The 13,719-nt window shown below is 44.4% G+C and overlaps 1 protein-coding gene across 10 annotated transcripts in view; it reads right to left on the reverse strand.

Annotated features, from left to right (window-relative positions):
* Positions 1-13,719, reverse strand: part of LOC306915666 (protein sidekick-2-like) — a 532,391-nt gene that overhangs the window by 60,519 nt on the left and 458,153 nt on the right. For all 10 annotated transcript variants that reach the window (XM_079493153.1, XM_079493148.1, XM_079493152.1 and 7 more), the window contains 4 exons: positions 9,845-9,966; positions 8,532-8,641; positions 6,506-6,656; positions 4,872-5,112 (listed from right to left, as the gene is read on the reverse strand). In XM_079493153.1, coding sequence (XP_079349279.1) covers positions 4,872-5,112; positions 6,506-6,656; positions 8,532-8,641; positions 9,845-9,966 — 624 coding nt within the window. The remainder of the gene's footprint in view (positions 1-4,871; positions 5,113-6,505; positions 6,657-8,531; positions 8,642-9,844; positions 9,967-13,719) is intronic.

Genomic DNA, 13,719 nt, shown 5'->3' on the forward strand with positions numbered 1-13,719 from the left:
TGTGCACCGTGCACATGGTATCTCCAGAGAACCTGGTGAACCATTGAGGCCTAAATAGAATATCGTTGCTGTCGGGCAAAAATCTCTTATCTCCATATTTAAACTTTTTTGTAAATTAATTACAGCATCACACACACAACTAAGTAGCACAACTATATGATCTACAATGTTAAAACGCTGTCATGGTTGTGACAGCTTGCAAATCTGATATTTTTCAATATATTGAATTATATTGAATCCTGAAGAACCCTCGTTTCATACGAGGGTTCCACGCGACAGAGACACTAGGCAGACAGAGAACAGAGCAGCTCTCTTCCTTGGCACTCATCCCTGGACATAATGCCCTGATTCCCAAGAATTTGCTGCAGTGAGGGGAAACCAAAGAAAAAAGGAAAAGGGATGGAATTCGCCATTCAGGCCCCATATGTTCCCAATTTCCTACGACTCCTTTCCCTCAAATTGCTCCGTTCCTCCGAAGGTCTGGTAACCAAAGTGAGAGCACAAGAGAAGACGAGAGAGGAGAAGAGAAGAGCACACAGACGAGAGAGAACTACGGGGGGGGGGGGGGGGAGAGAGAGAGAGAGAGAGAGAGAGAGAGAGAGAGAGAGAGAGAGAGGGAGGGAGAGAAAAGGTTTTCTGTACAAGCACTATTTATTCATGTTCCCATTCTGACAGCAAACACTCAGAGAGAATAGCCAAGCTTGCCATTTTAAATGGTGCATTTATATAGTGGCGCTTTACAATGTGCATTACATTCACCCATTGACACAGATGGCCGAGGAAACCAAGGCACCAACCTACTCATCAGGATCAGTTAGGGGTTCAGTGTCTTGCTCAAGGACACTTTGACGCCACTAAGGGGAGCCCTGGGAACCTTCCGTTTTCCCAAGCGGCCGTTCTATACGCTCCTGAGCCACTGCCGCCAAAGAGATTTGTCAACGGGCGGACCTAGTATAGAGCCCAGGGGGACCCCTGAGGGACCAAAGTATGTAGGATGTTTAAGCATCTAAAACACAGCCCTGGCCTTGATCACAGGCTTCACATTATATGGGGCTTTCACATGACGTTGCTGTCGGGCAGAAACCTCTTATCTCCATGTTCTAGGTTTTTGAGTTTTTTTCCGTAAATGAACGCCCTCCGCGATCATACTACAGTGTCACACAAAAGCATCAAAAGTTGCAGATCCGCAAGCTCGAAACTCGGTGCGAAACACGGTGCGAAGCAACGCGTTTTGAGCTTGCAGATCTGCTATACTTTTGATGCTTTCGAATTTTAATCCTGAAAAGTAAACAGTTTTGGACGTATGAGGTTTCATATGAGAGAGGCGATGACAGGGATAGAGTGGTGTGGAGTGTGGGATAGTGATGACGGAGCGCTGCCAGCTGTTGAACGCATGGAATCTGGGCACTGCTTGTTGCAGCCCGGTGTGCCATCAGAGCAGCTGCAGGCCAGCGGAATCTAGGGTAGAGTTCAAATGATTGTTAAATGGGCGCTCTGCACCATTGAATAACCTGGCACTAACCTCACTACCCTAGCATAACACACACCCATGTGTTATGCCAGGTGTACCCACTATATGCCAGCTGTAGCTGCTATGCCAGCATTTAACTATAATGGCTCAGGAGGTAGCTGCTCTAGAATAACGGAGGGTTACGGTTTACGCGTCACCCTAACTGCTCCTGATCAGCATGTTAGTGCCTTGTATTTTGTATGGTTTTACCATTTTGCTCTGCACTGCATGTACAGGGGGATAAACGTAGCCTCGGTCCCAGGCTTACTCATCTGCGAAGAGAAAAGCCTGGTCACAACCTAAGGCAGAGATGCTATAGGTCGCAGTTAACTATGGAATCGAGCATTTCCCGTCAGTTAGTGTGTCGGGCACCACATGGTGGCCCAGGTCTCGTGACATCATTTGACATCATCAGGGATGGATATGTGGAGACCCTGATGTCATAGTCATAGCTCAGTGGCCTTGTGGTTAGAGTGTCCGCCCTGAAACTGGGAGGTTGGGGTTCGATCCCCGGCCGGGTCATACCAAAGACTGTAAAAATGGGACCCAATGCCTCCCTGCTTGACACTCAGCATCAATGGGTTGGATTGGGGGGTCAAATCTACTAATCAAATGGTTCCCGAGCGCGGCACGGCTGCAGCTCACCGCTCCTTGGCCGCGGCTCACTGCTCCAAGAGATGGGTCAAATGCGGAGAACAAATTTCACTGCGGTAACGTGTGTGACAAATCGTACGACTTTGACTTTGATAGTAAATGCGACCTGCTGTCGCAGTTAACCCCGTATACAGTATGGAGATCCCTGATGTCATCACTATTGGCCAGCAACTCTACATCTGACCTCAAACCCTTAGATCTCCATATATGGATATATTTCAGAACCTTTTCTGACATTCCATATGTTGATCCTTCCCCATCCATCCTTCCTCTTCGATGTCTCCCTTTTGACTTATACCTGTCCATTCAAATTTCAAACTCTAGACGGGCCTGCCCCAAAGTTATTAGTGCAGCTAATAATAACTTAGTTTTCGCCCGGCAGCCGGCGAAAACTAGAGTTCTCAACAGGCCCGAAAATTATACCATTTTGGGCGGGAACCCCTTTTATAGCAGATCTACAAGCTCATAGCGCGCCACCGAGTGGCGCGCTACGAGCTTGTAGGTCTGCTATTTTGGAAAAATCGAAGAACGACTGACATAGAAACATAGCTTTTTCAGAAAACTGTCAGGATGTAGAAGACATTTTTAGAATCTGATCTCAGGTCAAAATGGGTTAAGGGCCGGCCCTACCTGGGCCCGCGACCTCGCCCTTTAGGGTGAGGTCTCTTCTCGCCCTCAGGCGTCTTACTGGTTTTCATGTAGTGGTGTCTGTCACGTCACCAGTCAAAGCTCCCACCATGACCGGTTTGACCCGGCCAGCATTGAGCATGTTGATGCTATTCATGTGTGACGTGCTTTTCTGCGTGTCTGGGTGTTGGTTGGAGTGAGGTGAGGCCAGGTGGATTTGTGTTTGAGTGGATTAGGGAAATGCAGGAATTTAATCGTGCAGCCCTTTGAGCAGTTCAGACAGATTACTGTCCCAAAAAATATAACATAGGATTTACCCCCCGAATTGGATTCAGTTTGTGCGAGAAGTGAACGGAGTTGGATGGCGTGTGTGTGTTTGTGTGTTTGTGTGTGTGCGCGTGTGTGTGTGTGTGTGTGTGTGTGTGTGTGTGTCCGTGCATGCCTGCGTGTACAGTAACGGTGTCTTTATACTTTTAGCTCAGTGGTGCATGGAAATTAAATGATTTACATGTACTCGAGTACTGTTGTTGTCCATTTTTCGGGTGCTTTTACTTTAGTGGAGTATTTACGATTTTCAATACGTTTACTTCTACTCCACTACATCTCAGAGGCAAATATTGTAGTTTTACTCCACTACAATTATTTGAAAACTAACACCACAGGTGTCTCTCTAAAAACTATCGACCAGACAATTCAGAACACTGCTGCTCAGGACAAAGTGGATCTATATCACTGCACTTGTTACATCTTTACACTGCATGGCTCCCTTGTGTGTCAAAAGAATTGATTTCAAAATATTTGTTTATGAAGCGTTGAAGGATTTAGGGCCAAAACAGTACACCATTTCTCATCTTGGTTCTGATATCATGAACCACAAAGTCTCAAGTCATCTGGGAGAGTTCTGCTTTCAAACTCCCAGAAAACTGCAGGTCTGTCAAAACTCTCTGTTCTCTTATGTTTCTGTGTGTTAAATACTAGGTGTTTCCTATTAACGTTTTCCTTTTCTTACTGAATTGAATTCAGACGTCCCCTTTTAGAGCACCGAAGTCTGACATTACTGCCGCTAGAGGGTGCTATCCCCCTCAGGGCATTATTTTTTTGTATATGAAGCATCAACTGATAGTAAAAAAAAAAGTAATAATTTAATCAAAGAGCAAGAAAATATGTTGTTTTCTCTCGGAAAAGACAGACGTTATCAACTGTAACTCAATAGATGATAAACGACACAGAGTCACATCACAGTTTATTTTTGGACCACAGTTCTTATATGACGATGATCTAAGATTCCTCTATGAGAAATCCAATACAAAAAATAACGCCCTGACCCATGGGCTAGTGGGAGTGATGTCAGGACTCAATTTATTTTTCTCAGTGTAAATGCCTTGTTGTTAAAATGTGCTATAATAACTTGTCTTGCCTTGCATGTGTGTGTGTGTGTGTGTGTGTGTGTGTGTGTGTGTGTGTGTGTGTGTGTGTGTGTGTGTGTGTGTGTGTGTGTGTGTGTGCATGCGTGCGTGTCAGTGTTGATTTTGACAGCACATTTTGATTTAGTTTTAGTCACATTTTTGGCATCTGAAATGTCTTAGTTTTAGTGTAGTATTTTGGTGGGCCTTGACGGCGTTGTATGGCTGATGTTACACTTGGTTGCACACTGAAAATATGTTCAGAGTGCAACATCCGAATCCATCCAAACATAAAATGACTTATCTTTTAGTTCTACTGGATCTATTTTCCACTAGTCTTATTTGTTGACAACATTATCAACATAGGCTATTTAGTCTATATATTTAGTCTAATATTCCAATATTATAACGCAAAAATCAAATTATGGGTTCAGATCTGAGCCAAGTCTCCTGAGGAGGTGAGTCTGGAGTCTATCCTGGACAGGGTATCCGGACGTAAAAACAAATCCAATTCTAATATTCTAATATTTATCATATTTAGTCATAATTGTCAACATATTTAGTCAGTTTTAGTCATGATAGCTTAGTTTTTATTTAGTCTTCGTCAGTGTAAAAAGGTAGTCGACGAACATTTTTCGTCATAGTTTAAAGTCGACGGAAATCAAAGTTTCTCTCACCAGACTCCCGGGTCCATCCTCGGACCGGCTGGCTCCAGGGCCCCGTGCCGATGCCGTTGATGGCCTGCACCTTGACCTCGTACTCGGTCCACTCCTCCAGGTCCTCGATGGTGAACTCCCTCTCCAGGCGGTCGGCGATCACGTGGGTCAGCGCCCCGCGGCCCTGGGCGCTGCTGCGCGAGTACTGGACCCGGTAGCCCACCAGCTCCGGGTTCCCGTTGTACTCCCAATCCGGTAGAGGCTGGAGCGGGACACAGGCACACAGAGAGGAGAATAGATCAGGGGTTCTCAGAGCCGCCGTGCGCTTCCAGAGCAGGTTTATTTCAATGGTCAATCGATCGATTGTGTTCCGGCTTGGATCAATGGAACTAATGTAGGATACTTCCTATCTTATCAGTACCGCAATGAAAATTCATTCTTCAAGGTCTTTAATATTATATATATATATATATATATATTTTATATTCATGTTATATTAAAATCTTACTGTTACATAATTGTGCCAATTATGTGGGCTACCTCGAGGGGTCCCCAGACCACACTTTGAGAACCACTGCCTCAGGACAAGGAAGCTTTTCTGTATGCTAATAGCCACTGGTGATAATTAACATTTAAGCTCCAAGGCCATTAAAACTCTGGTGTATATTTATACGTGTGTGTGTGTGTACAGTATGTGTGCGTGCGTGCGTGCGTGCGTGCGTGCGTGCGTGCGTGCGTGCGTGCGCTTGCCTGTGCGTGTGTGTGAGAGAGACCAGGACTTGGCGGGCTGGTCTCATTAGCGATACGCAGGGCGAGGCTAATGGGAGGTACTTTACCACCCATCGTAGCCAGAGACTGCATGGTCTCACTGGCAGTACGCAGGGTGACTTTAGCACCGCAGGGTTTACTTACTGACCCATCGTAGCCAGATGCTGGTCTCACTAGTGGTGGGTACTTACCACCCATCGTAGCCAGAGGTTAGTCTCACTAGCGGTGGGTACTTACCACCCATCGTAGCCAGAGGCTGGTCTCACTAGCGGTGGGTACTTACCACCCATCGTATAGCCAGAGGCTGGTCTCACTAGCGGTGGGTACTTACCACCCATCGTAGCCAGATGCTGGTCTCACTAGCGGTGGGTACTTACCACCCATCGTATAGCCAGAGGCTGGTCTCACTAGCGGTGGGTACTTACCACCCATCGTAGCCAGAGGCTGGTCTCACTAGCGGTGGGTACTTACCACCCATCGTAGCCAGAGGCTGGTCTCACTAGCGGTGGGTACTTACCACCCATCGTAGCCAGAGGCTGGTCTCACTAGCGGTGGGTACTTACCACCCATCGTAGCCAGAGGCTGGTCTCACTAGCGGTGGGTACTTACCACCCATCGTAGCCAGAGGCTGGTCTCACTAGCGGTGGGTACTTACCACCCATCGTAGCCAGAGGCTAGTCTCACTAGCGGTGGGTACTTACCACCCATCGTATAGCCAGAGGCTGGTCTCACTAGCGGTGGGTACTTACCACCCATCGTAGCCAGAGGCTGGTCACACTAGCGGTGGGTACTTACCACCCATCGTAGCCAGAGGCTGGTCTCACTAGCGGTGGGTACTTACCACCCATCGTAGCCAGAGGCTGGTCTCGCTAGCGGTGGGTACTTACCACCCATCGTAGCCAGAGGCTGGTCTCGCTGGCGGTACGCAGGGTGACGTTAGCGGGGGCCATGTCTGGAGGAGCCTGCAGGGTCTGGATCTTCCTGGAGGGCTGGCTGGGAGGACTGGTGCCCACGATGTTCACCTGACGCATGCGGAGCCTGATGGGCAGGTGTTTACATTAGTGTTCTTTTCACTCACTCACTCACTCACTCACTCACTCACTCACTCACTAGTCACTCACTCACTCACTCACTCACTCATTCATTTTTAGCAGACAGCGACAAAATATGATACTATGGGGTTCTTTGCCAAAAGTAGCGTAGTAATGTCCACCTGTTTTTGCAGAATGTTCACCTATTATGAATAATGACGCTCAACTGTTATTGACAGAGAGGCAGAAAGCCATGCATTTGTATGCGGACACAGAAGAAACTAATGCGTTGAGAGAGGTCGAGTGACAGACATTGGTTACTTTCCAGAGACAGATGAGAATAACTGATTATGTGGTTCGTTGGTTGGGATATAATATACAAGTAAGACGCGCAAACGCGGGAAGCGAACGCAGCTCGTAAATTGCAATAACAACAATTGGAATAAATGACGTACTTTTTAAGGTTTTTTTTAAGTTAAGTTTTTTTAAATTAAATGTTTTTTCAAGTTATGTTTTTAGTGTGTGTATGTGTGCGTGCGTGCGTGTTTATTTTTTAGGTTTTTTTTTTTAAAGTTTTTTCTGTAAGTTTTTTTTTAAGTTAAGTTTTTTGTGTGTGTGCGTTTTTCCTTTTTAAGTTTTTTTTTTAAGTTAAGTTTTTTTTTAAGTTAAGTTTTTTTTTGTGTGTGCGTTTTTCCTTTTTAAGGTTTTCTTTTAAGTTAAGTTTTTTTTAAGTTAAGTTTTTTTTTAAGTTAAGTTTTTTGTGTGCGTTTTTCCTTTTTTATGTTTTTTTTTAAGTTAAGTTTTTTTTTAAGTTAAGTTTTTTTTTAAGTTAAGTGTTTTGTGTGTGTGCGTTTTTCCTTTTTAATTTTGTTTTTTAAGTTAAGTTTTTTTTTAAGTTAAGTTTTTTTTTAAGTTAAGTTTTTTGTGTGTGTGTGTGTGCGTGCGTGCGTGCGTGCGTGCGTGCGTGCGTGTGTGTGTGTGTGTGTGTGCGTGCGTGCATGTGTGTGTGTGTGTTTTTGTGTGTGATACAGCTGCGCCCTCTGGTGGTGGGCGGGTGGTGTTACAGCGTGACACACAGACACACACACACACAGACACACGGACGTGATCTGCTGGGTCTCATAGTAAATGCTCACTGCGTTCGCAATAATAGTGATGAAATCCTAATCATAATAGTCTGTGTATTATTTTCCCAGACAGTGGTGCTGCTCGCCAAAAAGCGATAATGAAATGTATCCCGTGACATGTAATGATGACAGCCACTCCCTAGAACTCACTGCAGGTGAGCTAATCCTACCTGTTGTCTGTTGCTATGCCTGTTATTATGATATACAACAGTCTTAATCACTTACTGTAGACCCTATCGCTGTTGTTGGGCAGAAAACTTAATTGTTTCTCTTTTAAGCGTCTGTTCTTCCTGCATGTGTTCACCATCCGTCTGTGTGCTGCCCTGCCTACAGTATTTTCACATGTGCGTGTTAGTGTGTGAGACTCTCTAACTCTCTAGTACTGTACTGTAGTATCAAAGTCCCACTAGCCCTGGGTCACATCGTTATTTTTTGTATTGGAATCCCCATACAGTATATAGATCGTGTTTATTTGGAACTGTGTAACAAAAACAATTGTTAACAGTTTGAGTTACATTTTAGTCTGTGTTTGGAGATTGTATTTAAAAAAAAATTACCATCAGTTGATGCTTTATATCAATATGAGTAAAATTGCCAGGGTGATTTTTTGTATTTATTCATGGAACACAGTTCGTACATGATGCGATCTAAGATTCCCCGTAGATCTAATAAAATTGGATCCAATACAAAAAAAAATTGGCCCTCTAGTGGCAGTGAGGTCAGACGCTGGTGTAAGTGGTGTGTGATGTCATCACCTGTAGAAGGTGTATGGGTTGAGTCCTGGGACCTCCATGGACCGCGCCTCAGGCTCATTGGACAACTGGTGGACGGTCACCCAGTCTTCACTGTCTCCGATAGTCCCCACCTGGGAACGATAAGTAAAAAACATCAGCTTAAAGGTACTGTAGGGTAAGTGATTTTCTTTGGTTGAGATAAGAGTTAACCCATTTTGGGTGGGAACCCCTTTTGGTGTTAGCATTATGTTATGCTTTAGCTATTGAAAAATAGCAGATCTACAAGCTCATAGCGCACCACCGAGTGGCGCGCTACGAGCTTGTAGGTCTGCTATTTTTGAAAAATCGAAGAACGACTGACATAGAAACATAGCTTTTTCAGAAAACTGTCAGGATGTAGAAGACATTTTTAGAATCTGATCTCAGGTCAAAATGGGTGCTCTATATAGTACTTGATATAGAGTGATATAGAGTGTTTGTTCAGTAACAGGCATATATCCATGTCTCTCCAGCTCTTTAGAAAAAGCATTTTCAGGTCAGGATAGTAGGCTCAAACAAGTATATTCAAGTCATGCCGTTTCAGTTTGAGATGAGATTCCCTAATACTAGACTGTGAGGCTGCCTAGCACTCGCATGACTGAAGTAAAGTGTGACAGAAGTAGCATGTGCTTAAATTCATATTTAGAGAAAGTGTTTCAGATGTCAAAATAATTCTGAGATGATGGAATGATGATGGATGATGATGGCCATGGAAGGGGAACCTTCTGAAAGCTTCATGGGCAAAGATAATCAACTTCAAAATGACCTGTCAGTCATGCGAGTGCTCGAGGGCGGCCAAAGACACAAAAGTATCAAAAGTAGCAGACGCACAAAGCTCAAAACGCATAGCTTCTGCTGCTTTTGAATTTGAATGCTGAAAAGTAACGGTTTTGGACATATGAGGCTTCCCCCACACGACACAGATGATTTGTTTTACAAAGCAGACTTAGCCCATTTAAACCTGGTGTAACCTATTAGCCTGATTGTCAGACTCTGAGAGCCTCCAGCTCTTTGCGCTCAGTCGAGTGGGCGGGGTCTATGGGCTGGAAACCAGGCTAGTAACCTATAGGTTGTTTTACCTTTCATGCAGGGAGCTACCTCTGTGTCTCATACACCTCTGTGTCTCATATAGCAACATCCTTTATTTTATATATTTTTAATAAGAATTTGAAGGTTTTCAGAAAACGTTAGGTTAGGTTTTAGAAGGTGTTTTTAGAATCGGCCTCAGCACATGACTGATCAAATCAGAGCTAAAATGTTGTCCTTCTCTGGGGTAAAAAAAAGTGTCTCCTTACCTGAGCTTCCACCTGCCAGCGGGAGATGGAGGTCTTGCCATCGTAGCCGGGTTTGAACTGCAGGGTGACGGAGCGGGGGCCGATGTTGGAGATGGCTATGTTGGTGGGGGGTCCGGGAAGCTCTGCCAATACACAGCACAGAGAAAAGACTGTTAGTGGGGGGGCCGGGAAGCTCTGTCAATACACAGCACAGAGAAAAGACTATGTTGGACTATGTTGGTGGGGGGTCCGGGAAGCTCTGTCAATACATACACAGCACAGAGAAGAGTACCAGTGCAAGGGTTATTAAAAAAGAAAATCGAAGATGATTTTATAAAGTAATTGATTCGTAATCAAGCCCGATTTTGGGGAATGTTATAGTCAAAACGGGGAAAAAACAAGAAAAACTATAACCAAAATGGAAAGAGCTGATCTACAAGCGTACGTCGCAATGACCGAATGATGAATTAAGTGGTTATTATATCCGTTGACATACACAGTATCTAAAGAAACAACACGTTTTTAAAGTGCTTCTGGATTACTCGATTAATCGAAAAAGCGACCTATAGAATAATCACCAAGAGAATGAATAATTGATCGAGAACAGCCCGAGAAACGAGTAAAAACGAAGATATGAAAGTATAACAAATAGTGTTGTGCTCAGTTCAATGCACACTGCCTCTGAAGCACTTGACAGCCTACTAGCACTGTACTGTATGTGTGCCACGGATATGAAATATGTAGACATACACACATCGACATCTGAGAGAATCTTGTACTGATTTGTGTCTTCTCAATGCCACAGGGAACGAGACGGTAACAAAAAGCCTTGTAACTTTCTGCTGCAGTACAAACTTTTTACATCTGCCCTCACATCACACCAGTGGTGGGGGAGGGGAGGGAGGGGAGGGGGGTATTCAAAGGTTTTACTCGAGTAGAAGTAGCAATACTACAATGAAATGTTCTGCTCCAAGTACAAGTCCCATATTCAAAATGTTACTTGAGTAGAAAGTACAAAAGTATTGGCATCAAAATATTCTTAATGTAGGCTACCAAAGCAGTACATTTTTTATATTTTGTAATAATGATGAAAAACTGCAAACTAGTAACTAGTATAATAAGAAGTATTATAAAATTGAGAAATACTTGAGAAAAAGTACTTTGTTAGTTTTCCACCACCGAGTACAACTTTTTTGCATTTCTCCCCACACACACTTTGATTGATTTGTGTGTTAGAGGCTGCCCACAGCGCTCTCTTGTGGCCACACAGATTCTGCGCGTGCAAGGAGCCAACCAGTGAACCTGAATTCCCTCTCCTCTCTCTCCCTCGTGCTCTGTCTGAAACTCCAGCTATAAGACTGCGGAGGCAGATTAGATTGTGGGTGGGAGGGAGAGAGAGAGAGAGAGAGAGAGAGAGAGAGAGAGAGAGAGAGAGAGAGAGAGAGAGAGAGAGAGAGAGAGAGAGAGAGAGAGAGAGAGAGAGAGAGAGAGAGAGAGAGAGATACTTTACACACAATACCCAGGCAGCACCAGACAACACTATGAATGTCAATTACATTGCAGTTATCTAGAGATATGATTCCACCTGATATCCCCTACTGTTTATATTTTTAGCTGAGCCAACAATGAGAATGGATTATTATTATTCCTCCGTCAACACTATTGAGGGAAGCAGATCGGCGCTGCCGGGTGGAAACCTTGAATGCCCAACAACTTTCTTTTTGTTATTATTATAAACAAATACATAGTGAAAATAGCTGTTCTGCAGAGCTTGCAGATCCACTCTTTGCACCACTTTGACACTCTTGTATGATAAAGTATACATTATGTAAATAAAAACAACATCAAAAGTTGACATTTGGAGATACAAGGTTTGCGTCCGAAGAGATAAGAAAGCAATTACAGAAGGCAGGGTAGGCAATAGGCATGCATGTGTGCACTTGTTTGCAGGTATACCTGTGAATTGTACAAAGTATGTAGAGAGAAAAATGAATCTTCATGTTCTGTTCATTTTCTACAGAGCAGGCATTCCATTCACCTCTGTGTATACTGTATACCCATAGCAGTGCAGAGGATATAGTGCCTCTCCTGTTTATGTAGCATGAGATGTATAGTTAAGTACATCGCCTGGACATGACGCTAGTATGTCACAGGGACTTACGACAATTTTGTATAGTCTTTGGTATGACCTGGCCGGGGATCGACAGTGGGCCGGGGTGCACACTCTAACCACAAGGCCACTGAGATTGTGTTATGTCACAAGATTAGGGGTTAAGTGTCTCGTTCAGGGACACATCAACACGTTGACATGGGCCGACTGGGAGGCGAACGGGTGACCTTCTGATAACCAGACTCTATGCCTCTCAATGCATTAGCCAAGCTACGGCCGATGCTCTTTGACAGGGAACCCCACATTTTGACAAAAGAGGAAAACATCCACGGCACTCTTCTGGACTTGAGGGTTATTCAGTGGGCTCAATATTGCAAACATAATTATTCACATGGATACAACCCACACATAGCAGTACAACAGCTTTCACCAGGGCTTGGTTTACGGTCGCATTCACACCAGTATGTTTTACTGCGAAAAAAAAAAAGAATCCTCCTGCGTATTGTCGGAAAGTGCACTTAGTTTTGGCAGGTGTGATAGGCTCATTTGAATTCTGGAGCGGAGCAAACAAACGCATTCTAGATTGCCAAAAAACGGTGGTCTCGCTTTGCTTCCAAGCACACCAGAGGGCAAATCACTGCATAGGTGTGAATGCAATCGCATCAAATATAGGGGATGAAGCAAAGAATGTGCCATTGTGAGCTGAAGAAGTTGGTATTTGGCACACGAGGAGAAAGGAGAAGGCATTATTAGTACGCAGCGTAAAGATGTCCTGTGGACAGACGTGGTCTAGTGAAGAGATAGAAGCCCTTATCACAATATGGCCAGACGATCACATTTTTAAAATGCTGAAGGTTGCACACAAAAACACTGCAGTGAGTGTATAGGATATTTAGCGAGAGAATGGAGGCGATTTGGTTCAAATGCACATTTGCACAAAATGTTGCATTGTAGAGTTTGCGCTCGCAGTGGCCTACAGACCTGCATGGACCGGGGATTCTGACGGCTCCGCTGATCTGGAGTCAGATAAAAGTGCTTTGTGTAGACACTAGGCTACTCATATTAACCTACCAGGTTTATTTATGTATGTAGGCTAGCCGCTACTTTACAAAACAAGTTGGTACAGTTGTAGCGATCTGCTATTGCGCACGCACGCACGCACGCACGCACGCACGCACGCACGCACGCACGCACGCACGCACGCACGCACGCACGCACAAAGTAACGTCCAGTCTCCAACACACATCCTGCATCCACGTTACCCTCACTTTACGTCCTAACTATTACTCAATGTATACTTTTAACACCATAGATTGTGTAGTTTATGCATTGAACACATTGCTAAAGTTCCCTGCTGCGGTTGACAAAACACAGTGTGAACGCAAACGCAGGTAATTAAAACTGCAAGAATTATGCAACTTCACCCCCCAATCGCACCGAGTATATCAACTACAGGTGTGAATGCGAACAGGATATACTTTGTCCCACATGGGTGTCACACAGACACACGCTGAAAATAGCCGATCAACAAGCTGTAGATCACAGCTTGTCAATGTGCCACACTGTCAGCTTATAGATTGTCGGCGCACGCCACTCGAGTACAAATAAGTATAAATCTGGCAGAACAGAACAGATTGTGACTTTGTCCCCCAGTTTTAGCCTAAAACGCGGCTCCTCGCCCATACTAATGAAATCCATAGATTACGTGCCTCCGTCGTAAAAATAATACGTGCCTCTGTCGTAAAAATAAAACCCCCAGCACAATCTAAATAATTTGCGTGCTCAC

The sequence above is a fragment of the Electrona antarctica genome (genome assembly GCF_951216825.1).
Source record: "Electrona antarctica genome assembly, chromosome: 22".
NCBI classification, from domain to species: domain Eukaryota; kingdom Metazoa; phylum Chordata; class Actinopteri; order Myctophiformes; family Myctophidae; genus Electrona; species Electrona antarctica.